Here is a 27,790-nt window from a genome sequence, read left to right on the forward strand (position 1 = left end):
AGCGCACTTAGATTTGTATTATATTAAAGTTTCGAGGCGATAAATGTTACGCGAAAATATCCTAAAATCTTTATTTCTTGAAGGATAGTAGCGGAAAAGATTCTATTAGTCTCTGTAGGGGATAACTTTGGTCGACAGGACCTTTTTCTCCTTGGAGATCGGCTGAGAGATGCCAACAAATTGTTGCGTTCCGCTCTGCACGAAGAAGGATAAGCGAGACCAAGATACGGGCCAAAAAGTTTCCTTCTTTCGTTTGCCAGATGATGTAAACCTAAGAAAACAGTGGCTCCGTGCTATAAGAAGAGATGTGGGGCCGAATTTTTCTATCAAGGAAGGAACCAGAGTTTGCTCGAGGCATTTTAAGGCTGAAGATTTAAAGAGGAGTCTTAACAACAAGGTTAGGCCCAAACCAGGAGCTGTGCCAAGTATCTTTGCGTGGAAGCGAAGTTCTCCTCGCAAACGACCACCACCAACTCCACGCTTCACGGCTACAGCTGTGGCAAAGAATTTAGAGTCAGAATTTAGCGAGGTTAGGCATTCGGTGAACGAAAGCAGCGAAGCTGTGTGCAACAATTCATCCCAAACAAATATGGGTGGCGCCACGTCTGTTCCGGACACAGCGGAAATAGAGACACCGGACCAAGAATCTAACTCTGATTTTTTCGAGAAATCTGAGAAAGATTTATTAATATCTGAGCTGCAAGAGAAACTATCCGCACTTCACGTGAAAAATGAAGATCTAGAGGACTTGGTTTTGAAATTGAAAAAGAAAGTTGCCGATCTGGAGCAGAAATATGAGCAACTCGAGGCGCAGTTGTTTTCATTGAAAAACATCGAGTCAAATGACTCGCTCGTAACCTTTTATACTGGATTTCCTAACTATCAGACCATGATGGCCCTGTACGACTATTTAGATCCTGGCGCCGGGGGAGAAAACATCAAGTACTGGTTGTCCGGAAAAGATATTGCTGGCAGTGCAAAGGCTGTGAAACAAGGGAGACCAAGGTCTCTAAAACCAGTAGACGAGTTTTTTTTGTCATTGTGTAGGCTAAGACAACAAAGGAGACTTTTGTCTGATTGGTTGATTGTTTTGCTTGTACCCAGGTTTTTTCACGCGCGCGCGCGCGAAATAACAAACAAAATGGCGGCCAAAGATGTCTTGTTCGATTACTTGCTCCAGGGATTTTTATGGCAGCAGCGACGTGTACACCTTTTTTTCTTTCGGAATAGCGGTAGTTCAGTGGCAGAAGTTGATTTCTTTTAAGTCTTTCACTTTCGCGTGATCGATTTTTCGTCCGTGGCTTCATGCACAATTGATTTTTCCGAGTTAAATGTTGTCATAGATCGATTGAGGTGGTTGTTCAGCCGAGGCCTTGCTGTCAAGTCTGCTAAGGTAAGATGAATTCACTATTCCTTTTGTTTTATTCATAATCTCAAGCCATAAGTTAGCGCACCCTATTTAATGTCCTTTAAAAAATTGGTGTATTTTATTTTCCTTCTTGTCCACAGAAACATTATCCGAAATGCCAGCGTTGTCAACGCCTTCACCAGTTCCTACGATGTACTAGTTACAATAGCAACGTGTGTGGAGGATTTACTAAATCGCCATGGATTGAAATCGGAGGGTAGATAATAAGGGTACTGTAGTAATTTGTAGGTAGTTGATGAATGTGCCAGCTATTGTTATTCCTATTATTCTGAGCCTTTTAAATTCGCTGGCTTTTCAGAAAAAAATTATGTATTTTTTGTGCTTGTGGCTGGAGAAAAATGTACTAAGCTTGTACTTCATGTTGATTTAAAGACAATAATTTTGAACCTCTCAATGATGACTTCAATTAGGCATTTCCATTACTTTTCCTATTCACGTGCAAATGCTGCTATTTTGTTTCTACTTTTAGGTTAAAAAAACCCCCGATTTTCTCATTTTCTGACCATTTTACCCACTTGACACCCTGTAAATATTTGTTTAGATTGTACATCATGTGGAGGGGAAACCTCTGCAATGCAGCATGCCAAAACACTGTAGGGAAGATAATTTATTGTTTAACTATTGTCATTAATGTGCCAACCAGAGGCTCGCTGGCTGTTGAAACAAAAGGTTCTTTTGTTCCTGTGGTTGGCACATCAATGCTTGTCATCAGATATCTTCCTTATATGTAGATGAACTTCTAATTCACAATAGCTCTGAACTACCAAGTGTTTATTAACTTTAAATTTAAAGAAAAGTAAATATCTTATCTTCAATCCTCATCAGAAAGTAAATTTCAACTTACTTCCTTCATTAAACTTAGCTGGTCAATGCCTTGAACCAGTTTCAATCTTAAGATACTTGGGTATGGTATCTATATTGGCCATCACCTTTCCTGGCATGATCATATTCATTATATTTGTAACAAAGTTAGTAAAATTAACGTATGAATGTCATAATCAAGGTTAAGCGTTTTCAGTAAACATTGTCTAAACAATATCTTTTAGTATAAATACACAGGTGATTATTCTCTCATTGGCTTGCTATCTCGGATTATCAGCCGATAATCACCTCGACCGACAAAATGGCTGCCAGTAGTCATTTTGCCACTGTAAGTGAAGATGATTTCGTGTTGAAATGTTTTTTTCTTCTCTTTTTTGAAATAGTCACCTGTGTATTTATACTAAAACAATTGTTCACCTCAGGGTCAGTGATTATCGGTGATTATTAAATTCTCAACCTCGGATAATGCAATTCTCGTGCTCTGATTGGTTAACTCAATCTCGGTTATCAGCTCATATACCTTAGTTTGACCTTATATGGTAAATGATTGATCTAAGTGTTGCCAAGCCAAAAGTTTTTTCGCCGGAAAGCGAAATTTCTCTCTGAAGAAAGCAAAAAAAAAGTTTTTCTGGACAGCTGGGTTAAATTCCGACGTTTAGAAGTACGCGAAAAGGTAAGAAATGTTTTTGTGACGAGCCTGCGTCTGTCTGACCACAAGGTGTTACACGACATCGCATCGGTTCTCATCAAGTTTTTTCGATTTCGCTCGGATGATTTGCTCGCTTTTTTCGCTCGCATTTCGTACTTTCTAAACTTTTGGAGTTTAAAGGAATTTAATAAAACAATTATTCCATTCGCGCTTGTTGGATATGAGACTGGTTATAGCCAACTCGGCGCTACGCGCCTCGTTGGCTATTTACCATCTCATATCCAACGCGCGCTCATGGAATAATTGTTAAATATTCACCTCGACTTCGTCTCTGTGAATATTCACAGATAATCACTGAGCCTGAGGCGAATAATTGTTAATTATTCACTTATTTAGCGATATTTACTGCATGGCTCTATGTTGCAGGGTAGTGATTATGAAAACCCATTGTCACAGCTTATAAAATTCAAAAAATAAAGTTATTATAATCATTCATGATGTTCCCCCATCCCACAGTATGTTTCCATAGGTCTATTGAAATTTCACGATATTGCTAAAATGTACACATTTATTTGTGCATGATCATCTTTGTGGCAATAAGCCATGTAATTTTTTTCCATATTACTGGTTTTGGAGCAACATAATCATTCAACTCAGGATGCATCTTTGTAGTATTTATTTCTTCATGCTATAGCCAATGTAAGAAAATTCTGCCTATCTATTATTGGAAAATACTTTTGGAATGACTTCCTCTTTATAATCAAAACAGCACATCTAAAATCCTATTTTAAAAAAGCAATTTTTGAACACTATTTTGCTCAGTACTGATTTTCGTACCGGTACTTGCTGGTATGTACTCCGGTATCATAAGTCTAAATATTGCAACCGAATGGGATATCCTGTTCTGTAGATTGAGTACTATTTATTTAGTTAAGAATATAATATTATTCTTTCTCTGAGATTGTTGTTAATTTGAATGTATTCACATTATGGATTACATCCACAAATGTTTTACCTGGTTATGTCATTTTGGAATGTATTTATAAATGAATCAGTGTCAATCTCCTATTTAGTATAGTTAACTATATACCATTTATTTCTATTGGTGGTATAGTGTATATAATTACGTTATCTGTGATAATTTCGTTTTTTCCCCTCGCCTGAAGCAGTTTTACACAAATGTAAATAATACTTTGCCTGAGATGAGTAGGTAAATTTTATACCAAGAAAACGTGTAAGTGCATTGTAAATAAAAAAATAAATAATTTAACTGCGAATCAGTGTCATTCTCCACATTTTTGTGAAAAATTAGTATTTGATGTATCCACAATGACTGGATAGCATTGAGGGGACGTCCTATGACTGTTCTTCCAACAAACAACTAGCTCGAAGTTGCAGATTTCAATAGGACAATAGGCTCACTTTGCTGGTCGCTTGCGCGCGCCTTGCCACTTTTAAATTTAAACTGTTTAATTTAAATTATTCTTCTGATATTTGTGTGTCGGCTGTTAAAGGCGATTCCCGTATCACGAAATATTTTCTAAGATTTGGCCACGAGAACGCATGAGATGCCGTCTTGAGTCTCGTACTCCGAGTTAGAATTACTTGTGCGCGTCATTTCATCAACTTGAAACTCTCGCAGCTTAGGGCAATATGACAAAATACAAATTGAAAAAAGCTTCAAATTTAATGCCTTTTCAGTGGTTTAATTTACAGACGTGAAAGTGTGCCATGTCAAAGACACAATAGGGCAGAGTGAGATGATATCATAACAAGATTTGGAGCCATTTTGTAGACAACACCGTGTCACACGAAACCTGCTGTGTTGAGCCTTGCCACTTTTAATGACAATTTCTTTACACAAATCTTTTCTTTGGTTGTTGGGCTTAATGCAGCAAGCGGGAATTCCCGTATCACGGCCTATGACAAAAGTCTCGAAAAAGGGAATTAAAATATTTTTTGCCAAGGAAATTTAAATAATCTGGAGCACTCGTAAAGTAAAGCCTTGCGTCTTGGCTTCATCTGTTCGCTTCAAGTTTCAAAATCAGCCCTATTTCTTCTCCAGAACAATTCCCGACTCAACTTCGACCATGTGGTTCAAAATTTCAAGGTTGGGAAGCTTTACAGCGAATTGAGATGTTCTTCACCAGTGGGCTGCTATTTTTCGAGTCCATCTTGTTAGCTGATTTATCGTTGTCCTCGCTTCAAACGCCAGTTTACCCATATTTTTGAATGTAAACTCACATTTCAATTTAAATCCGACTTACTTTATTATCAAACAGCACTCCATTTTGAGTTGAAGTCTCTTAAATAAGGAAAAACGACGCCAGGAAGGCAAAACCATCCTCTGCTCCTGGCCAGTTCTGCAATGCATCGCCACACTTTTGACTCGCCATCTTCGCTTCATTTGTGATCCTTCGCCGTATTTCGCGTTGTATTGAACCAGTATTAGTCATAAACATAAGGTAATGCCCAAGTCTTTCAAATGACTCATCATCTTTGCATTCATTGTGTGCCGTCCTTTTGGAAACATGCGATGAATATTAACGATGACAGCACTACATCCGCCATATCTCATGTTCCCGCGTTTCGAATGAATTTGACTGAATTTCAAGGGTTTTTCGACACCGCGGCAAAATGAGTGCGCAGGCTTGAGCCACGCGCGAATCGTTTCCACGCGCGAGGGACTGGTACCAATTAAATTTGCAATAGAAACAACAGCGCGGCAAAATGGCGGCAATTTAAATTCTCTGTGTTTGTTTTCATTTTGCGATGATAAGGACAACACTACTTTGATAAGGTTTAAATTTTGAAGAGAGCTTCCTGAAAGACTAATCTTCCGTGTGTCTTTTCAAACCAAAAAACTATAGTTCAAACCAGGAGAATTTTACCTGCATTCGAGCGCTAGAGCAAAAGGACGAAGTTCGTAATGTTATTAGTCGCGATGGTCTCTGCGTTGGTAAACCTCTGGGGGGAAAACTGTGCACTGAGAAGGAAAACGCCGGGTAAACATCTTTGCAAGGGCAGAATGATAATTCCTTCTGCGAAAATGGCTTATGTTGCTTCTGTTGAATGAGGAAATCGTCTGTTTGTTTCATTGGAATCATTTGAAAGTGAGAAATAAGCTTAAGTTCTTTTCATGCCCGCATCCCACTCATTCGGCAACTTGGATAAGTCACTTACCTGCCCTCCATTCTCGTATTTTACAACACTAGTTACTTTTACAAGAGCGAGGCAATAAAATAAAGAAAATAAGTCTTAATTTTAAGAGAGGATCGCAAAAAAGTTTTAAAACTAAGTATAAATTTGACTCCAATGCTACTTGATGTTTCCCTTTTACATGGAGTTTGGTAGTGGTCCATCGTTGAAAATATTTTTCCAGTATTTTTCCTGCAGCTGGCTGGTAACTGTAATTTTTTTCTCCAGCTTTGTCGATCACCTTGTAGAGAATTGCTGGGATGAGGGTGGGGAGACATGAGAATCATGATAATGAAATAAGAAACCATTCACCTGCATGTGTTTGGAAAATACTGATTTCACTTTTTGCATGCATTGCACCAGCAAAAATCCAGCCTAAATTTTGCACTGTGTGTAAAGATACTGAGAGAGAGGAATGTAATCATACATCCAGCAAGACTAGAGGCATTCTGCTTCATACTCTAACATTTTATTATGCACAACTGATCCAGTTTCACTACCCAATGATAGACCCACAATGGCTCTATCTGGACCCACAATGACTCTATCTGATTCCTTTTCAACAACAACAACCACAACAACTACTATGGTATGTGTTACCACAAAACACAATATACAGTAACTCAAATATCTCTCTAATTTTATTGTTGTAAGTACCATATATTCATTAGTAAGACTATTACAAGTAGGAGCATTCTCAGAAGTTAATTATATCCAAACCCATGCTCAGCAAGAGAAAGACTAGAATAACATACAGCTATATTAATGAAAGTAAGACAGTTTACTTGAATTAAAAAACCAAATTATATTTGCTTGTTCAAACATTGACTTAGAAGGTGTGGCAAGTAAATAATTATCGTCCCTTTTCTAGACAATTTTGAGCTGTTTGGAAACCATCTTGTATTAATCACTGACATGCTCACATCTGTGATGTTATAATTTGCAGTAATACTATTGTCATCATGCAGGATCTCATGCAGGAAAAAATGAGAGATGAATAACAACCCTGGCTTTTTTCATCACAAAACCAATAAAATATTCAACGTTGAAATCCTCATCACAATCTCTGAAAACAATCTGGAGTGTTGCTTGCCATGCATGGTTTGACCAGATCAGCACACACACACCAAAAAAGAGTTTTAGACTTAAGCACTGGAATAAGAATAAATGACATGTTTAAGAAACAACAGGAAACTGATCAAAGTAAAACAATAATATTATCACTTGGTCATTTTCATGCACAGATGTCACTTAAGATACTTGAAAAAAACATGGAAATCTGTGCCCTATTTGTAAAGATCCCTCTACAAAAAAACTAAACAACTTAACTGACTTAACTGACTTAATAAGAGGTTTTGTCTAACAATGCAGATAAAAACAGTTGCTCACATCTTGAAAGTAATGACAGTCAAAATGACAGCCAGCCAGATATCAACACTTTCCACAAGATTTCTTCAGGTCAGATGACTGGGACAATGAAATCAACAGAAATCTAGAGATCAATTAAATTTAATCATACCACAACCTAGTGTGTCCTGCAAAGCAACACAGAGCTGGAAAAGAAAGAGCATCACCATCTACCATACAAACCATTGCTCTTGCTTTGGAGAACCAGGTCACAGAAAAATCCATGGCTCTCGTATCACATGTCAGAAGTTAAAACTTCTGTTTTGGTCAAAACCCTCCGCGTTTTTAGAGGAATTGCCCTTAGGCGAAAAACAGTAAACGAAAAATGTTATCAGTTTAAAATATACAACTTTTAGGTCTTCAACGGTGTGACCGAAACACGAGCAAACATGGTTTGGCAAAGATAACTTCCATGGAAACGACATAAATAAATAAATATTTATGCCTAAAATAAGCTTACCTCTTTTGACTTTCTCGTTGGAAACAACTCGGAACTACTGTTTAGTTTTTCTGTCGAGTCCATGTTGAGCGTGAGATCTTGATCATCAAAAGGTCCAATAGAACTTTTCCTTCACCGCCGAATAAACTCAAAAACAAAGAGCTCAAAAGCTCGAATCAAATGAATCAAATGTGTTCGAAGCGGAACATGCGCACTCATTTTGCCGTGGTGTCGGGTTTTTCGGGGTGATGAGGCGCATGCGCAACATTAGTCTCCTTTGTTGGCTAAGACAAGGTTTTGCTGAATTACATTTAGCTCATCTTTTTAATGTTTCTCAGCCAACTGTAAGCAGAGTTTTCATTTCTTGGATTAACTATATGTATATGAAACTTGGCCATATAAATATTTGGCCTTCCAGAAAACTAGTAGACGAGACAATGCCTCTGGACTTTAAGGCAAAGTATCCAAGCACAAGGGTCATCATTGACTGCACGGAGGTGCGATGTGAAATGCCTAGTAGCCTTCTTCTAAATAGTGAATTGTTTAGCTCGTATAAACACCATACCACTTTAAAGGCACTGGTGGGAATTTCTCCAAAAGGGTTTTTTACATTTATTGGGCAACTTTACACTGGGAGCATATCTGACAGGGAAATAGTAGAGCGAAGTGGATTCTTGAACCTTCCCTTTTCAAATGGGGACTCTGTAATGGCAGATAAGGGCTTTACTATTGAAGACATTCTTCCCCTTGGTGTTTCCTTAAATATTCCTCCTTTCCTGGGAATGTCTGAACAGATGTCAGCTGAAGATGTGATTGCAACACAGGAAATAGCTAGCTTAAGAATCCATGTTGAGAGGGCGATCAATAAGGTAAAGAATTTTCTGATATTTGATGGGGTTATTCCATTGAGCCTCTTTGGGGTAGTGAATCAAATGTGGTGTGTGTGTGCCATTTTGTGCAACATGCAGGACCCCATCATTAGTGCATAACCCTTTCACTCCCAAGATCGGATTCGTAATTCTCCTTTCTAGCTGCTAGACATTCCCTTTTATATTACTTAAGAGAATTTGAGTTTGATCAAAATAACACCATCTGAGTGATACGTTTATTCATTCTCATCACCTGGCTGCTGAATAGTGAATTGATATTATAAGGAGAAGTTACATACTAATCACTTCTGGGAGTGAAAGGGTTAAATTGATCTTGCTTTCATTAAGTAACTTTTCTGGTTAAAATGCCAACCAGGCAGGGGATAGAGATGAATACATGTAAAATATTTCAACTGAAAACAGTAAAGGAAAATATTATATTCTACATATAAACAGATCAAAATTTAACCACAACAATGTACCCAAAATTAACATATAAATTTGCAAGTTGGGTAAATCAGTCTCCTTTGTGTGTATCCTTTTCTAAAGAGATGTTATGAAGAAAAATATGGTGCTCAGTTGAACAATTTTTGTTTTGTTTTTTGTAACCTGTCCTAACAATTGATTGTATGCAAATTTTAACTGGAATCATTCTTGTCAGAGTTCCCACAATTCCAGTCTTGATTCTATGTACACAATCTAAATGACAATTCTTTGACTTTCTTAGTTCAGGCTAAGGTCTTTATGTAAGTTATTATATTGAAAATTGAAAAATAAGGTTCTTATCATTGTTTTCAAAAGGATTACACAATATACTTCTTATGATATTTACATGAAATTATGTAACTTCAACTCTCCTCAACTTTTAAAGCTTCAATATAATCACAGAAATTCTCCTCACCACTGTAGTTCTCTACATGTGTTGTAGTTGTCAGTTGTGAGAGGTTCTTTGAAAAACCAAGCCAATTAATTTTGTCTTTGGTGATCAATCCCTTTATTCTCATGGTTTGGGCTTGTTTAAGTATTACACTGCCAGGAGAAAATAGATGGTGATCACTACATGTATGCTGAAGCTTTAAAGGCTTCACTGGTTCATAATAATTATTTTTGACCAAGCTGTAAGCTAAACCTACAATTATGTACATGTATATAAATAAAAGGCACTTGCAGTGCCTAGCATTTGTTTACATAATGACTGATTAGCATTTTGCAAATTCACTAGCCGCAGTTTTGATAAAATAGGTAAAGAAATAGGTTTCAAGCTTTTGTTTCAGAGTTGCCCAGTAGGCGGCGTCAAAAGGGATTCTCTCCACTGAAATTCCCTTCTTTGTGTAGACAATGAAGTCACACCATGAGGCTCCACTAGCACCCATCTGGCCCTGCACTTGAGTGTAATAGGAATGATTCCTTTTAAGTCTGCATTGTCCATTAACAGCCTCACAAAAAAAGTTTGGATCCTGACATGCTTCCAGTGGAGTGACTTGATACTTCGTCTCTGGACACTTCACTTCAGCAAGTCCAAAATGATTTCGACAGCCAAAATCAACAACTCTGCCATCTGGTGAGGCTCCAAGAAATGGCATATCCAAACAAACAACAAAACCACTCTTGAGAACCTTTACTGGGGTCTTTCGAGTAAACATAATTTTCTCATATTGTTCAATGGCAATGGGTTCATTTTTAATACCGTGCTCGACATACCTTGAGGTGAACGGCTTCGGGTTGATGAGGTCAGCTGCAAATTTTTCATGATTCCTTTGCCTTTTTGAGATTAAGTCAAATTTTGAAGCAGTAAATCTAAATTTACGTTCCTTCTTCCACTGCTCAGATGATGACTGGTCTCTTGTGGCTTCCTCAATATTGTTTATCATGGCCTCATCCACAACAAGGGAACTAACAAGTGCTTTTTCAGCAACATCTAAGTTGTTAGGCAAAACAAAATCACTGCGCGAGTCCAGAGGAAACCTGGGATAGATAAGTTCAGTGTCTGCGCTGACATCTTCTCTTGGCATTGATGAAATATCCACAGTAGCCACGAAGTTCGCCTCAGTGTGACTCAACTGATAACTACAAAATGACCCAATCTGACTTTCTCCAAATTTGGTTTCCACACAACTGTTAAGGTAAGAATCATCTCTTTCCATTAGTGCTAAGCCCATTTGGGGGTTTATTTGCTTTAGGGCCTTTTTAAATTTCATTTCGGCCTCAACATCATGTTGGGGATTAGTTCTTGCATCATAAAAGAGACATTTCACTCCCTCTCTGCTCTTAGTTTCATCAAGTTTAGTTTTGGAAATGGTGACTTCCATTACCGGTTGGGCAGATATTTTGTCACCACGACCCTTTTTGTGCCACTTTTGGAGCTGGGAAGTGCATGCAAGATCCGGCTGCTCATCATCATCCTGGCATAAATCATCGGTTGATTTACTGTCAAATAAACTAAACTTGCATGCTTTAAACATCAATGCCAGAACATGGTTACAGTAACCAACTTTGCCAGCTTTACATGAACAGGTGGCTTGAATGACTTGGCCTGACACAATACACATAGCAAAACGAAGAACATGGGGTGCCTCACTCTTCTTGAAACTGTGATAGCACTTTGCCTTGAAATAAAAGAACCTTTGATCACTGTTTGCCTCAATCTCCTTCAAGTACTCATCCTCCAGAAAGGTTTTAGCTTTCCTTAAATTGGTCGGAATTGAATGATGGTCAGCATTTGCAACTCTTTTTCCAGAATTTGCCACGTGCTGGTTCATTTCAGCTCTTGTGAAAGAAGGCATCCTTTCAAGCGACTTCCCCCAGCCATCGCTCGGATATTTCACACTTGACGAAGGAGCGGTGTCTTTTGAAATGTTCGAGACCCTTGCCTTTCTTTTCGTGTAGATTTCATCGGGATCAGGATCGATCACCATCTTATCTCTTCCACTTTTAATATACTCGTCGACACTGCAAAGTAGTCGATAAGGAATTCTAAATTTTACAGAAACAAAATCATATGTGCCTGATCTCTGAAAGCAAATCTGTACAACAAGCTGCCAGTATGTTGCTTACCGCTTTATAAGCTGTGCCTTCGTCTTAAGTCCCTTTAGTGAATCGCCACGGCATCGCAACCAAAACTTGAGTTCTTCATTCTTTAATGAAGAAGGATTTCTTCCAGCCAAAGCAGCTCCCGGAATATCGTCTTCGGTAAGAATAACTGCGTCTGAATCTCGACTTGTAGAGCCCATTTCATCCCTTCATTTCACCCCTGGCCTACCAAGCCTACAGAGACTAATAGAATCTTTTCCGCTACTATCCTTCAAGAAATAAAGATTTCAGGATATTTTTGCGTAACATTTATCGCCTCGAAACTTTAATTTAATACAAATCTAAGTGCGCTGTAAGTTTTAGCTGGCCTACCAAGCCTCGTTCTCATGTATTGGAAACCAGGCTGTTCCGCGTGGCCGCCATTTATGAATACGGTCGTACAATATACGTTCTCATACATCACGAATCTAGCTATTGCTAGTAGTAGACCGCTGACCAAGAAGGCTGCATTCAAGGTTGGGAGGACAGAGCTGAAAAACGACTGCGCAAGTCACTGATCCCGCGGCACGAAACGCAGGCTCAAGGGCGCGCTCATTCAAAAAGACTATCTGTTCGCCGGAAAATGACAGCCGTTGATTAAATCAAAAAAAATAAGGTCGCTGTTTGAAAGATAAGGATTTTGTCACAATTTTTGACGAGTTTTGATGTTTTTCCAAAAATTGAAGGGGTGTACAAATTGTGTAAAAATTGTTTTCGCGTGGTAAATGCACCTTTCGTGTGACTATACGGTGAATGGAGGTAACGAGCGCTGCAATGCTTACTTTTTTGACAGTGTTGGCTTTTGTCGCAAGTTTCTCGAACGGTTTTTGCAAGTTGTTGGTTTTCTGGGAGGACCAGAAATTCCCTTAAACCCTGTTTTGGCGATGTTCGGCCGGTGGAATTGGTGAGAGCTTCGAACTTATCGGTGGAGACTAGTTCGTCGAGTGGTTGCGATACAGGACAATGCCTCTTTGTCTGTGTCGGTAAAGAGACATTGAAAAACCTTATGACGTTCCAGATACTCTCTATAATACTCTGAACAATAAAGGAAGACAACTGGTGAATTATAGACCGGGTGGTGAATGGTGACACGCTTACAAAAGATATTTTGGCAAGCATGCTTAAAGCGATATTAAAATGGAGTATGCAAAGATGCAAGAACTCAGGCAAATTGACCTCCACGTTTCTCCAAATTTTAATACGAATTTATAATTATCATGAAAGCAAAATACATCTTTCGCTCTTTACACAGCATTTTTTGTTAAATTTATAGAAGAGCGATGAAAGCCAGCCCCAACAGAAACTGAGATAAACCGGTGAAAAGATTATACACTGTATGATACACAGAGAGCAGGCAAAAAAGTGCTTCATCCTGGAAAGCCCACTTACTGACATTAAACAGCTCAGAGAAAATTAATTTGCCCCGGATTTGCTTGCCTTTTAAAATAAAAATTCATCAGATCCTAACCTGATCAAGAGACGTCATTAATGTTATTTTTCTTTCAGAAAGTAAATCCTTTTTTCCATATTTAACAATTGACAAGAAACTACAAAAATTTTACAAGGATCAGTTCAGACAACACAGTGCATATTGCAAAACTGATCTAAACTTGAGACATTTCACACATGCATGCTACATTGTACTTGATGGGTTTGAACAAAATCTTTAGAGCATAGACAACGAGGAAACATCCCTGAAAGGGGCATTCCACAAAATTAATATTTTCAGCTGTATAGCAAGAAGTTCACTCTAGCATTATCTGCCGACTGGCGTAGGTGGTATTATCCTAAAAAGATGATTGTATATTAAGTAGATGGAATCCAGTCATCAGTATAATACACATATGCAAGGGCTATTCCATGTGGGTCCCAATGCTCAAGAAGATGTTTGTTTTTTATTTTAATTTTTTCTCTGACAACTTGTCATTGAATGTGTTTGAAGGTGTTCTGGGTTTCGACGTCACTACATGTATCTGAAGCATTACTGGGTTGGCAACTCATCAGATCAAAAGCATTCGCAAAGTTTGCATGCAGGTGCAAACAACATGCATTTGTGATGTTTTTGCTTGAATATGTTGTCCCCATTTTTTTTTATAAGTACAACATTTAAAAAAGTGGCATCTTAAAGCTCTGTGATGGTCCAAAAAGTTCATAACTGAAAAAAGGTTAAGGACTGGTATTCAGTTCTAAGAAGAAACTGAAAAGTTTGACAATGTGAAGAGTACTAAAGAAACTGCTTAAAACTCAACAGCATTGTCTGGATTTCTCAGTGACTTTATCCAGTCTTTTGTTCCACACTACCAACATGAACAAAGTGAACTCAATAAGATTATTGTGGTTTATTGCTGAGAAAAAAAGGCTGAATTTCTTCTCGCTCCTTTTAGAGCTAATATTTCACAAAACTGCTGCAAATAATACCAGGTGGATCCATCTCCCTAAGGACAAAAAACGAAAATGAATGTTATTGTCCATGAGATGCATATTACAAAGCTATAATCTACAATATCATAATGATATTATTATTTTCCTAGACACAGGAAACTGCACATATCAGTTTTTATGGGGGCTGTGAAAATTAGTACAAAAAGTCATTCTTATTACACAACCAAGACAAAGAAAACATGATGAGCTAACCATATAAACATACTATAAACCACACATAAACCAATGACCCTTAACTGTTTGCCTTAACACATGTTCTTAAATTTTTTGAGTCTAACCATAATTTTGCCTTGGACGTTGGGTTGAACATAGATTTGCAAATAATGGCCAGTCAAGGGGGAAAGAAAAATATCATCTTCCAAGTTTTGACATAGATGTTGACACCAAGTGTGTTACATTATTACAATAATGATAGATCATTATTATTTGGCGATTGTGGAAGCTAGACTACAATTAAGTCACTCGGGTGCCACTTTGAAGCAGTATTTCCCTGTCAATAATCCTAGGATTAACAGGAAGCAGGGCCTGGACTTTGTACTTTTATTTAACAAATTGTTCTTTTCCTAATATATCGATGTTCCATTAATTAACAGGCCAACAGTCTCCCGAACATGGGTGTATCAGTTGATTGCACAGGGTATTTTGGTGGGCAAGTATTTATGATTCTGTAACCAAGCCTCACTATGGCAATAAATTAAACAATGTTATTGATCACACTACTGTGCAACTAGAACTTCTTCTGAGTGTAATCTCAGAGGCCAGTCTTGCAACCAATTTACCTTTTCATTGAAGAAATGCCCTGAGACAGGGACAAAGACCTTCAATATTTTCTGCGTAGTTCTGGCCAGTACTTGTGTTCATTCCAACTTCACAAGTTGGCAAGGTGTTTTCTTTTAGACAGCTGCCTTTATGGGGGCAGTCAGGAGGTTAAGTGGCTATTGCAGAGTGGCAGCACTCTAAATGAACTGCTGCCTTGGTTCAAGGAGAAGGTTGACAACTTTCAAATAATGCTCTTAGAACATGTTACGTTTAATTAACGCATTGTAAATACATGTATGATTGATTGTAAAGGTGATTTCAGAAAACCCTGCCCAAATTATCTTGTTGATGAAAACTGTAGAGATTGCATGGGCAATACCCTAGTGTGCAAACTGAACCAAACGTTGTGAACACTTCATGCTTCAAAAACAAATATGGAACACTCACCGTAGCCTCGGTTAGTTTCTGCAGCGCATATTCCCAAACAAATTTAACTGGGTTTGGATCTCAAGGCCCAAAAATTCCACACAAATAAATTACACAGATCTGATGTGTCTCCTTAAATTAAATCACCACGATCTCACTTCCAAAATTCACACCGTCAAGAGTTATAAAGTGACACAGGCAGAAGACGAGATCAAACGATCGAAATGGACACTCGATTTGTGCTCCCTATCTGGCGCATGCGCAGTCGTTTTTCAGCTCTGTCGGTTGGGAGGTGGTTGAGTTTTTCGTGGTGAATCTGATACAGGTTCTGATTTACTGTTATCAGGATGAAGGACCGACTGGAGGCTCTCAAACATTCGGTGAGTAGAAATTCGTTTGGCAAGGCATTCGATTATGTGAGATTTCTATATTTTCATTCCGTAGTTAGCTTGCTCAAGTACAACAACCTTTCGTGCACCGTCAGTGTTGGTGCGAATGCAAGTCAGTTCGATCGAAAGTTGTTTCGATCGAAGGTCGTTTCGATCGACAAAAGTCGATTCGATCGAAGGCAAGAGTCAGTTCGATCGAAGATGTAACTATTGCTTAAGTGTATTGAACTTCCTATTTATCAAATCTGTTTAAAAATATCTCCTGATACAGTTAATAACTTCGGAGTTGTGGAAAACACATTCTTGAACCTTGGTCTTCAATAACATGACCGCCAGCCGTCTGTTTCCATATTTGGTATATCGCAAACGCCAAGGCGTAGGCTAGACTTCAGTCTCCTTCTATGCATAATTTTGCGTTTTGTTTTCAAGGTGATTTTTTTGCGGTCAAAACAAGCTGAATATATTATCTTATCTTATCTGCTTTATCAGAAAACAGACGCGACCATTCTTTATGTTCCAAGCGCATTTGCTTTCGTATTTTGGCGTGCGGAACTGTCTTGTGTGGAAAAGATTTGCAACGATGAGAAGCTATGATAATCCACGGATTCTGTTCCAAACGCAAGTGTTTTCAACAGCGTTTAATCTCTTTTCGCTCGGTTCTCATTGAAAGTGACAATACTTGTTCGTTTCATCATGGTAATAAAATCTTAAACCCCGTGTTTCAGTGTACGCACGTTATAGCGAATAGCTAATTGAGCATTGCCGATCGGGAACGCCGAGAAAGAAACGCCGGCAACAAAGGAAATCAATTGAACACCGCGTTTCCGCGTCGCGCATATTACTTCCCGCAAACATTACACAACACAAGAACTTTCACTCTAAAAGTAAGATCATTAAAACAAGTATAATTTTGCTTGTTTCTATGTCCTCTGGGAAGCATAAAAAATACTTGTTTCACATTGTAAAACAATACTCTCAAAACTTAAAATAAGTTTAAGTGTCACTTAAAATAAGCAATAAGAAATAAGTATACATTGCTTATTTTAAGACAATTCTATACTAGAAACAAGTTCAGAAAGGGTTGTTTTTACTAATCAAAACAAGAAAATACCCCCTTGGTTCTTTATTTCAAAATGCTTGAATTAAGGCATCTCCACTTAAAACTAGTCCCTGAACTTTGTTTTTCCTCAATAGTTAACAAAACAAATTTCCTTCAAAATAGGCTCGGGAGCATCTTAAATAAGCCACAAGACAGTCATAAATACCAACTTGAAGACAAGTCCCAAAAGCCCATAAAAAAAGATAGAATTAATAAACACAAACCAAACTGAAGAAAAATCTCAATCCTTTATTTTCACTTGACAACACATCACATTGACATCTTGATCAAAGCTCAATATTAATGTAAAGAGTAATTACATACAGTCTGCTGACATCATGTTTGCACACATTTTACGATACCTGACTGTCTTTTGGTGTGGTTTGAGTCCTAAAATAAACTCTTCAATAAACAGGAAGATTAGTTCCTGTTTTGAATCATAAGACAGGTTAAATGCAAAGTACGCGCCCATAACGATTAAGAGTGACATGAAGCAAGTAGTTGGCGTTTTTAATTCTAATAGTATTTTCTTGTCGACTACAAGAAAGACCTGCTCCAGAATCCCATCTTCAACAGTGCACCAAATAATATTATTGGTTGGTTGGTTCTGCTTCTAGTTTTAATCACACCCTCTACATCCCTTTTGTCCTGCAGGTAAAAGGAAAGATTATGAGATAATCAGCAAAATGATGTTTTTAAGACTGTCAAAGTACTAACATTATCATAACTAGTGACCCTTTCTTTAAAGAACTCTTGTAGTGTGACCATACGAAATCTCTGTCCCATGGTACCTTCTGTTTTTCAGGGTCATACTTTTTCATGTCAAAGAAAAACTACTAATTTTATCGAATTTTGATGTGGTTATAAATCTCTGGAGTCAAAGAAATTAAATTGCTACAGTGCGAAACTATAACAAAACACTAGAAAGATTAGCACCATCATGTAGAAAATTCACTGTTGCAAGGAAACCTTGAAGTCAAGGTGTTACAGCTTCCCAATTTTGCTTAAACTCTGCAAAACAGCCGGAGTTTGAACTTCTTGCTTTACAGTGGTTTTCCAATTCATTTAAAAGCTGAAACAAAAATTAACAACTAAGTTGGGTATTTTACATGATAATTAGGAATTTATTCTTCTATGAAGGCCTTCTTAACTACATGTATTTGACAGCAATCATTTGTACTGTAACTGTAATATTATTCATTCCTTATAATAAGCATGGTGTTCATTAGACATTGGAGATCAGAGAATTCTACACACAATTCGCCAGCTAAATTTTGCTTGTTTCCTGAGAGAGCTTTGCCATTTTAAAATAATCCTCCTGTTACTTTACAATATTCTCCTGCTACAGCAATTCTTAATGAAAACTCTGTACATGTACTGCACATATATCAGTATAATGAGAGCATAAATACACTTACCACATCTTCCAAGAAATCCCATTTCCTTTTTTTAAAGTCATTTGGGAAGACGTCTTTTAAATCTTCACTGGTTAGTTTAACAAACGTTTAACCATCAACACTGTTGTCTAGCACAGGAAAGAAGAATTTAATTTGAGAAATTGCAATGCACAACGAAAATATTTAAGTAAATATTAAAGAGGACACAGTGAACCCTGATTTATATGCTGGGAGGTTGTTGTTCGGAATTAAAATGAAAACACGCGGAATCATCAATTTGCTGCAAAAAGACTTAGAAATGTGATAGTACACGCTAATCACAAGCAAGTCCCGCTGGATCCGAATTTGAAAGTTTTCCAAAACCGAGGGTCAACTAGTCAACGTCGATCGCACCTACATGTACAAAATATATAAGCGTTTTCTACGGGCATAAGAATTCATATTCATACCAAAATTAACTCTTAACTAACGCTTCTGTTATAATAGATACATGTAAGTACAACGGTTCAACAAAGGCGTATTACGTATCAAAGAGTTTGGTAGTTAAACTTATTTGGGGTCACTCATCAAGACAGCGCTGCCTCACCAGCTGAAAAGAACACTTCCAAAACTCTCCCCCATAATACATTAATTACACAAAAAGAAGACAAGGAAGTCTAAGGCTATCTTCTCACCGCTAAAAGAATCGAGAACTTCCTCTTTGAAACCTCTCCTGCGAAGATATTTCATCAAAACATCTGTTGACAGAGAAGATTCGGTTCCCGCGCGCTCGGGAGTGAAAAACAAGGCGCGGTTGCCAATTCTGGTTCAGGTCCAGTTTCTCACTGCCCGTCGGTCACTGGCCTTTCGAATGAACAACGTAGGCTCGATTACCGGCCGCTGTTTCGGGAAATGAGCCAGCGCTCACTCCCGAAATCTCGGCTGGACGCGTGAGGTGAGCCATTGTTAATCTCCGCCAATCAGAAACTCGCCTGCACAAATCCGTCTGGCATAAATTTATATGTTTTGGCTGCGAAGGTATTCTTTGACCCGGCCTGTTCGAGGTTTACGGTGCATTTAAGGTAGGAAACATCCAAGATTGCGACAACGAAAAGTGTTCGAGAAGCTGGAGAATGGGAACTGTGTCGTTTTCTACGGCCTGAGTTCGAAAACTTCACTGATTTTTCAGTTGGCGCCAAGGTCAAAATACGGCTTTCAAATCCATTTCTATTGCAATTTTCTCCTCATACTTCGATAATGTAAGAGCAAGTAAAATTCCTCAAGATCAATTGAAAGTACTGCTGAGTTTATTGGTGGCAAAACGAGGGGGCCGATGAGGTCAACCGAGAGCTGAAGCCGCCGAAGATTTTTTTGATGATTCGCCGGTTGAATTCAAACTCACATTGATCATTCTGATCATTTAAGGTGATTCCCTAGTATTGCACTGCGCATCCTGTTCTGCGCATAACACAGTGTAAGCCCCGTTCGTATTCAGGCATGGCTAAGAGGCTTTATGGTCAAATTTCATGGCTCTTTGTCTCACAAGTCTCAACGGATATTTCTAAACAAAACAATGTTTAAATTTAACCATAAAGACTCGTACCAATGTGTGAATATTGATATATCGAACGTGGCCAAAAACATTTCAAAATGCCGACCTTTCGTGAGGGAAAGCTCGCTAGAAAGAAGAATGGCCGTTTTCAGAGCACAGCAGTAAAGAGCAAAACAAGAAACGTTTTGGACTCTCACAAAACAAAAAGTCGAGTGATAGCCTTGATAATGCTAAAGAAGATTTAAGTCCGACTGTGAAAGTGAAACCGCGCTATCGGGGAGACGTGTTGTCGAGGGATCGAGCTTGGTTTGCTTTCTGTTTTCTCCTAAACGAGGTTGGTGACCTATCTTTTTTTTGGCATAATTTTATTCTCTTACTCATCTTCTTTGCGCTGTAAAAAAATTACAAAAAATTTACGTCAGAAAAAAAAGTTACAGGAAAGATAGTATTCGTAGCCATCACTCGTGGACACAAAATTGTCTCCTCGAGATCACGCACCCGAAGAACATTTGTAGTCAGTGCCTTTTCAAGACTTGTGCCTGTGCCATAAAACAAACATTAAATTATTCCTTTTGAGCAACACAATTCACCTGTTTTGTTATTTCAAGAATTACGTCAAAGCTGTGCTTCCTGTTCGTGCAAAACGTAGCCTGAACCGATGGAATAAACTTGTCCTTGATAGATGAAGGCGCAATGATTAAATGAGTAACTTGAGCAAGTTATGTCTCTCAAACGAGCTTGGTGACCTACTTTTTTAATTGCACATTTCGAGTCACCATAATATAGGGAACAATCGAGAAAAGTTTTAAAAAAATCTTACGACAACTTCTATTACTAAGGAATCACCTTAACCACAAACTCAAGCTCGTATCATCTGGAAACTTCGCACAGACGTTTTAAGCATTGTTATGTAATTTCTGTTTTCTTAAAATCAGTGTTTTTGGGATGTCTAATGCTATTTCCCCGCAACTATTGACTTCGCATAAATTATATTTTGAAATTACGCCACAGACACAATCTATCGCTCACGCGTCCAGCCGTCTCTTCTCGGGGAGGATACCCGAACTCGAGTGAGCGGCGGAAATCGAGCCTAATGAACAACGTCGATCGAGGAAATGCCTTCTTTGTCCGGGTTTTTCCGCCTTGTGGCTTGTATCCTTGTTGACTCATATAGTATATAATTCACACCATGCTAATAATGAGTATCAAGGTTTTAAGGTTTACCGCCGGAGTGGTATATTTCCAGTGTTTTAGGGTCATTCTTTAATATATAGTGTTGAACTGATTTTCTGTTTTTGTTGGGAAATAATACCTCCAGCCCTTAAAACAAAAATGAAAACGAGGACTGTATTCTTAAAGTAAGATCCTTTTGAGTAATTTAAGCATTGTCTTAAAACCATTTTCTACATCTGAAAATAAGTAATGTAAATTAATTTTTTTCTTCTTAAAACAAGTGTCATGTTTCTGAATTTAAGTAATTGATTCTTAATTTAAAGAAACCGACTTTTAGAGTGTTTTATTATCTATACACTTGCAAAACTGTAGTTTTTATAAACATTTACCCTTCGATCGAATTCACTCTTGCCTTCGATCGAACTGACTTTTGGTTTCGATCGAAACGAACTTCAATCGAAACGACTTCGATCGAAACGACCGGTTACCGTTTGTGCAGTTGTGGTTGGAACGGTCGTGACAGATCCAGAAGCAAAACTGGAAACTGAGAATTTCTTTATCGAAACTTTATGATCATGTAGGCAAATTTTGACGACGATGAAACACAAGATTTCGACGAACCCTCAACTGTTATTGATGAGGAAAACACTTTCATGGATAACTTCTTTCAGCGTGTAAGTTCCGTATTGTTCAACATTCCTTACAATTTCAGTAAATTTAAAGTTTCGCGCAATTTGTGTCAATGTGGAAATTTTTGCCTATTTTGCCGATTGATTCCGTCAGGTTGCCACAATAAGAGGGAATATTGACAAAATAGCTCAAGATGTGGAGCAAGTCAAAGAAATGCACCGTCAAATGCTGTCCGCCGCAGTTCAAGACCAGGGTAAGACAATTGATAACAAAACAATATCTTACCTATTTAGCTAGAAGCTCAATAAATGGTGAGCTTAATAATTGTAAGTATTCACCTCGAGGAGGATTTAATTAAGCCTAATCGCATTGTTTTGTTTTTTCAGTCTTTATATTACATCAGGGTTCTTAACTTTCACAGCAATATTACCATACACAACATTTAAAGTGCTACTGTGATCAAATTTTTATCCCTTGAGTTTTTTGGTTTATCACATAGAGTACCATGAAACATTAAAAACGCTGTTTACCGTTTGGAAATATCTGCATTGGTTCCAGAGATATTTAAGTTTGAAAAATGTGTTAAATATGCAAATGAGAAGGCTGATGACGTCATTCACCCAACCCAATAGAACATCAAGAATATAAATAGAGCTATCTCGGTCAATTTGCAACAGAGAACATTGAAACTTGGTGAGCTGATAGTTCTGAAGGCAACACACCTACGACTGTAAAGAAATTGGTTCCATGGCAACTCACTCTTTTCCAGTCCCCTCCAACCTGATTTCAATATTTTGGTGATATCAGGCTGGAAATACATTTACCAAGGCCACAAACTTGACCTAACATCTTTATATGCTGGCAGGATCATGCAGATGAGGCACCATTTGCAAACATCAAAACAGAACCCCAAAGGTGGTCTGCAAAGCTTTTAATATCAGAGAGGTCTGGAACCCAGTATGTTGCCATGGTAACAAAAATGGTATGCTCATATTGTGGAACACATCTACTAGAATCCTAGTGCAAAGAACCAAGTATTTCTGATACAAATTGGCTGAGATATCTTTCTCCATCATACTTGATCAAAATTTGGTAGAGTTTATGACGTCATCACTTGGCTAATTTGCATATTAAAAAAACTTGAATATCTCCAGAACAAAAAGAGATATTTGAAAATGGTAAACAGCATTCTTCTTCTCGTACAGACTACGTGTTTATGTCTTAAAATGGCTTCGATAGGGAAGATTCAAATTTCGTCACAGTAGCACTTTAAGTAGAGTTGAATATTAAATAAATGGTGTTGAGAATTTTGAATTTTCAGGAAATTATATCATGTGTTAATTTTAAACTGAAACATACACTTCATCCTTTTGCTTGAGGACAAATTACAGTAAGGGGTGTGCATTTATGCATTGTATATAGTTATCCAAATACACCTGTGTAAATGAGCAAAACTTCGAGATGATGAAATTAAATGAATTTTAGAAAACGTAGGCTTGTGATGAGGAAATTAAGTATTAGTAATAAAAATGTTGAAAATTGTTAGAGATTTTATTTGAAATTGCCACTAACAGAAAGTAAAAGAAAACTTTGTGGATAATCTGTTTGTAAAAGAGACTGTAAATAAACCTTATAATAATACTTGAATATTATTATTATAGGTGAATTATTCACCTAGAGTTATTAATTCAAGGTGATTGCTTACATATATTAATTCTCACTTTGAGTATTTTGTTTATTTTTCTTTGTATGGCAAAATAAATATTATAAGTAAATAAATTAATCAATAATGCTTTCAAAAAATAATTTTCAGGCAAAGAAATGTAAAGAAATGTAAATTTTAAAGCTGCTTGGTTGTAAATGGTACCAAAATTCTTACTTTTCTAGAATGAACAACTCAACTCTAAGGAACACATTTGTAAATTGTAAAGCTGCTTGGTTGTAAATGGTACCAAAGTTCTTACTTTTCGAGAATGAACAACTCAACTCTAAGGAACACAAATTATCAAACCTTTGCCTCTTAAGAGTTAGGGTTACACTGTCTTAGATACACTCAGTCAGACACTTTACTCTAGCTTATGCCTGGTGATTTTACTCTTCAGTGAGGAAACCATTTTGGTACCATTTATCGCTTAACTGATCTATTCCAATTCAACTGAGTAGGAGAAAGAAGATATCGAAACTCTGGCTTTGGGTGGCCGCATTATTGCTTTGTCATTAATGGAAAGCATTCAATCAGCTACTTAAGGCCAGAACTCTCAGGTCAAAGTTAACTAAAAAGGAAAGGATGATGGAATCCTTTTCAGAGTTTAGAGCCATGATACGAAGGAAAGATTTATCAGAAGAATGTGATTTATGTGGAACAAATTGTTACCATAGTTATTCGGTTATAAGGCGCACATTTTTTTCAAGAAAAATCTGTCTTTGGGCGGCAAGTTAGTGCTAAAATTGGGGTCTGTCTTATAGCCAAGTGTTTTCGAGCAACAAAATCTTAAGATCACAATTTGAGAAGAACTTGCAGTTTAAACAACACAAGAAAAGGACACTAGTTGTCAATTAAAAAAAAGAATATTGCTTTTAGAGACCTTTAAAACAATTAAATGACTTCAAGAGAAAAGCAAACAAACGGAAATTTGCATACATGCTTAAAAGCACGTGCTCAGAAGCGTGATACCCATGACAACAATACAATCGTTCAAACCTTGTTTTGAATTCCGAGAATCGTGTTTGTCGCTTGCATCAAAAGTTTCTTCTCTGAACAAACAGTGTGCAGTGGAGATAAAACATACCTTCTTCGTTCATCCAGCCTTTCTTGTGCACTGAAATTTGCATCCTTGGTGGCGTGTTGATATAATAATTCAGCTGTCGAACACCTTTGAATATGACTTTTGGTGGGAGTTTTTCGCCGTTCGCTTGCGCTTGAAGTCTGAACTCTGACTATTTATTAAGTCGGAAGGTTCAAATAAAAGTGTATGCGTTGTATGGTTCTCATTTCAGGTGTCAACTTTTAGCTTTTGTTTTTACGTATATCATTAAATGCGCGACTTTTTCACTTTGTTTACGTTAACAAAAAGAGTTCGCATGCCAATTGTGTAAGGATATATTGTTCTCAAATTCATCACATCCTTTTGACAACTCTCAATTTTTTGGTGCGTCCTGTAACCGAGTATTTTCATGTAATTTTCAGTTTGAGAAGTTAGCTTGATTAAATTACTAAGTTTGGGGTGCATCTTATAACTGAATGTGCCTTATAACCAAATAACTACGGTATCTCGGTAATTGTGAAGAAGAGCTTCCCAAAAAACCTGTCCGCCGACTGTCGGTCGACTCTTGGCTAACAGACTACCGACAGGTTACCAACAGGCTACCGACAGCTAACCGACAGCAAACCGACAGAAAGCTTATGAAATACGTAGCGGATATATAACCAACAGGACAATCAATGCACTAAGGTTTTAAGGTGATTTAATCCAAACCTCAGAAATCCAAGAAGAAAGCCATTCAATCGTGTTGCTAATTCCGCTGAACTTTACAAACAAATCGCCCAATAGTGCCTAGCGCCACCCTTAACACAAAAAAACGGCTCCTTTAGGAGCCACCAAAATTACAAAAGTCAATGACGAACGATAAAAAATGATCTACGTCAAAACAAAATAAAAACATGACTTTAAGAAGTACATTCAAAAAATCTTACGACTTAATCACGGGAATAATTTAAGAGGGATTAGTTTTACATTTCCAATATGGCGGACACAAGTAAAAGCTGCAGTTGCGCAAGTGTTCTGGTTGTTTTTCCCTTCCATGACGCTAGTCTTGAGCGGTGATTAACACAACTAAAAGGGAAAGACTATTCTTATCATTGTATCAGCGAAAAAAAGAGAAAAAACAGCAAGGTTAGTGTTAGCATTGTACCGACATGTTACCGACAGGTTACCGACAGGTTACTGACATGTTACCGACACATCACAAACTGTTGGCCGTCTGTGGGCCGACTGTCGGCCGACTGGTAGTCTGTGTTTGTGGCAAAATCAACCCAACTGTCGGCCAAAAGTCGGCCAACAGTTTGGGGAGCTCCTCTTCACAATTACCGTTATCTCTGTACTAATAATAGTGTTGAACCCCGGTGTTGAACTGAATAAGTTTTTTTTAGTTGATTGGAGGATTACACTGTAAGTATTTTAATTTAGAATATACTACACAAGTGAATAGTGCTCTCTGCATGCACTGATTGGCTAACTCTAACCTAGTTCTTTTCACCTCCCATTAGCTGGTATGCAAATTTTGAAATTTCGAACCACATTTTTCATAAATAAGGTACATGTTTCTTTGTTCACTGTTTATTTAACTTGTGTGGTATATACTAATTAACAGTTATTATTTTTTGAAATCAAAATGAATAGTGGCAGAATATTTACTGATCATCAAAGCAGCGAGGGAAATATTCTGCCACTATTCACCAAACAATTATTATTGTTTTAGTATATATATACACACGAAGTGATCTCAACGACATTTTCCGGAAAAAAATCCAGAGTTGATTTAATTGATATCTCAATAATTATTGATGCGTGGAAAACCTGTTAACAGTACAAAGCATGTGTGAAAGTGTTTACAGAAGCTTCAAACATGGAATCAAAATAACCTCCGTTAAAATCCTCGTCACAAACTAGCAAAATGGCCATTTAACACTGTTCAAATCAGCATTCTAAATCAAAGTCTGCTTGCTAAACATTTTCATCGTTCAATCAGAGTTTTAGAAGTTAATTTGAAATGGAAATTGAAAGTGCCGTTGGTGAACAACCAAGAGCGTGTGACAGCAAACTAAACTAGTCAAACCAGTTCTGTACTGTGCAATAACCAAGTGTACAATAACTAACTGTACAATATTGTGGGATGGTTGTACTCAATTCATTCATTTTAAAAACATTAACTAATACAGTTGGATAATAAATGTTAATAACTCTTTCATCCCTGGACTGACTCCCACTGACCTATAAAATTGTCTGGCATTTGAAAGCATTGTTAAGTCTTTAAGTGTCACCTTCAGGAAGGAGGGGCTAGGGTTACCCCTTTCAGTGAGATTTATACATTTTACTCTGTCTAATGCCAGACAATTTTTCTTGTCAGTGGGGGCTGATTCGAGGATGATGGGTTAACCACGTCTTCGTCCATTAAAAGACTATGCCCCCTTTATGGAAGTAAAACAAAGTTGCCACCCATGTTGTGTTCGCAGAAGTTAAAGATGAACTTGAAAGACTGATGTATGATGTGAAGAGAACAGCAAATTCAGTTAGAACGAACTTAAAAGGTATGCAAGAGACAGGGAGTGATTGTAGATTACCCATCGATCCTCTTATGACCATTGTTGTCTAATTTTCATTGTTTGAATTAGGGTAGATGTCAGCATATATTTTTAACATGTCAATAATATTTTTGTTAAATCTATAAAAAATTTAATGAGGGGTGCGGAATTCTTGTTGTTGCTCTTTGGTAATCAAATTTCCTTCTGATTGGATCATTATTGTGAGATTTTTTGCATGTGTTGTATTGCTGCTTTTCTTAAAAATAAATTAAATGACATTTAATAACAAGTAAAGGATCATAATGACTAAGTCAGCAGAGCTACAACCAAAAGATGCCAGATTTTACAACCTTGAAAGACCCCTTTGTTTGAGTGATTTGTGCACCAGAACTGAAACTTGGAGGACCACCAGGCTTTTAGCCAGGATTTTGAAAGTGGGAGTCCAAATTTTATGTGGGCCTTCGTCCCACGTAGCATGGCGCCTGCGGCCTAACCCTAACCCCCCTCCTAGGGGGGTCTGGGGGCATGCTCCCCCAGAAAATTTTGAAAAATCGAAGCCTCTTAGAAGTGATTTCCGCGATTCTGACAGCTGTAAACGTCTTTCAATTTACCTATTAAACCGCTGTTTTTCTTTGATAATTTTACTAAGCTATCCTTTCCTCAACTTACCTTGTTTAACATTGAATTATATTTCGGATAGGAACTCCAGTTGTTATGAAGAGTGATTGAAATTTGAAGTTGTCAAGCCATGATTTACACG

The 27,790-nt window shown here is 37.6% G+C and overlaps 3 protein-coding genes and 2 long non-coding RNA genes across 6 annotated transcripts in view; 3 read left to right on the forward strand and 2 right to left on the reverse strand.

Annotated features, from left to right (window-relative positions):
• The first annotated feature begins 169 nt into the window (after positions 1 to 169).
• Positions 170 to 8,955, forward strand: LOC138046837 (uncharacterized). The gene is made up of 2 exons (XM_068893415.1): positions 170 to 1,035; positions 8,216 to 8,955. Exons 1-2 carry the CDS (start codon positions 170 to 172, stop codon positions 8,931 to 8,933), a joined length of 1,584 nt encoding a protein of 527 aa, XP_068749516.1. The 3' UTR covers positions 8,934 to 8,955.
• LOC138047517 (uncharacterized) lies at positions 1,151 to 4,174 on the forward strand. The gene is made up of 2 exons (XR_011131863.1): positions 1,151 to 1,393; positions 1,510 to 4,174. It is a non-coding gene; the product is annotated as an uncharacterized lncRNA (long non-coding RNA).
• Positions 8,956 to 9,207: 252 nt separating the features above from the next.
• Positions 9,208 to 12,072, reverse strand: LOC138047516 (uncharacterized). Its single transcript, XM_068894399.1, has 2 exons — positions 11,868 to 12,072; positions 9,208 to 11,762 (listed from the first exon to the last, which is right to left on the reverse strand). Exons 1-2 carry the CDS (start codon positions 12,041 to 12,043, stop codon positions 10,013 to 10,015), a joined length of 1,926 nt encoding a protein of 641 aa, XP_068750500.1. The 5' UTR covers positions 12,044 to 12,072; the 3' UTR covers positions 9,208 to 10,012.
• A 984-nt stretch (positions 12,073 to 13,056) lies between these two features.
• LOC138047531 (uncharacterized) lies at positions 13,057 to 15,752 on the reverse strand. Its single transcript, XR_011131865.1, has 2 exons — positions 15,531 to 15,752; positions 13,057 to 14,317 (listed from the first exon to the last, which is right to left on the reverse strand). It is a non-coding gene; the product is annotated as an uncharacterized lncRNA (long non-coding RNA).
• Positions 15,753 to 15,761: 9 nt separating this feature from the next.
• The window catches only part of LOC138047523 (syntaxin-1A-like), a 54,131-nt gene continuing 42,102 nt past the window's right edge, over positions 15,762 to 27,790 (forward strand). For both annotated transcript variants that reach the window (XM_068894408.1, XM_068894409.1), the window contains exons 1-4: positions 15,762 to 15,889; positions 21,680 to 21,772; positions 21,882 to 21,981; positions 26,962 to 27,036. In XM_068894408.1, the coding sequence (XP_068750509.1) occupies positions 15,857 to 15,889; positions 21,680 to 21,772; positions 21,882 to 21,981; positions 26,962 to 27,036 (301 nt within the window). In that variant the 5' untranslated portion in view covers positions 15,762 to 15,856. The remainder of the gene's footprint in view (positions 15,890 to 21,679; positions 21,773 to 21,881; positions 21,982 to 26,961; positions 27,037 to 27,790) is intronic.

Source organism: Montipora capricornis, chromosome 4 (assembly GCF_036669925.1).
Source record: "Montipora capricornis isolate CH-2021 chromosome 4, ASM3666992v2, whole genome shotgun sequence".
In the NCBI taxonomy this organism is placed as follows: domain Eukaryota; kingdom Metazoa; phylum Cnidaria; class Anthozoa; order Scleractinia; family Acroporidae; genus Montipora; species Montipora capricornis.

What these genes read in the sequence shown, in the direction of transcription:
- LOC138046837 (XM_068893415.1), top strand. Translation starts at nt 170, where the DNA reads ATGCCAACAAATTGTTGCGTTCCGCTCTGCACGAAGAAGGATAAGCGA. An exon ending in CCAGTAGACGAGTTTTTTTT is followed by an intron (nt 1,036 to 8,215) that starts GTCATTGTGTAG and finishes GCGCAACATTAG; the next exon opens with TCTCCTTTGTTGGCTAAGAC.
- LOC138047516 (XM_068894399.1), bottom strand. Translation starts at nt 12,043, where the DNA reads ATGGGCTCTACAAGTCGAGATTCAGACGCAGTTATTCTTACCGAAGAC. An exon ending in AAGGCACAGCTTATAAAGCG is followed by an intron (nt 11,763 to 11,867) that starts GTAAGCAACATA and finishes ACTACTTTGCAG; the next exon opens with TGTCGACGAGTATATTAAAA.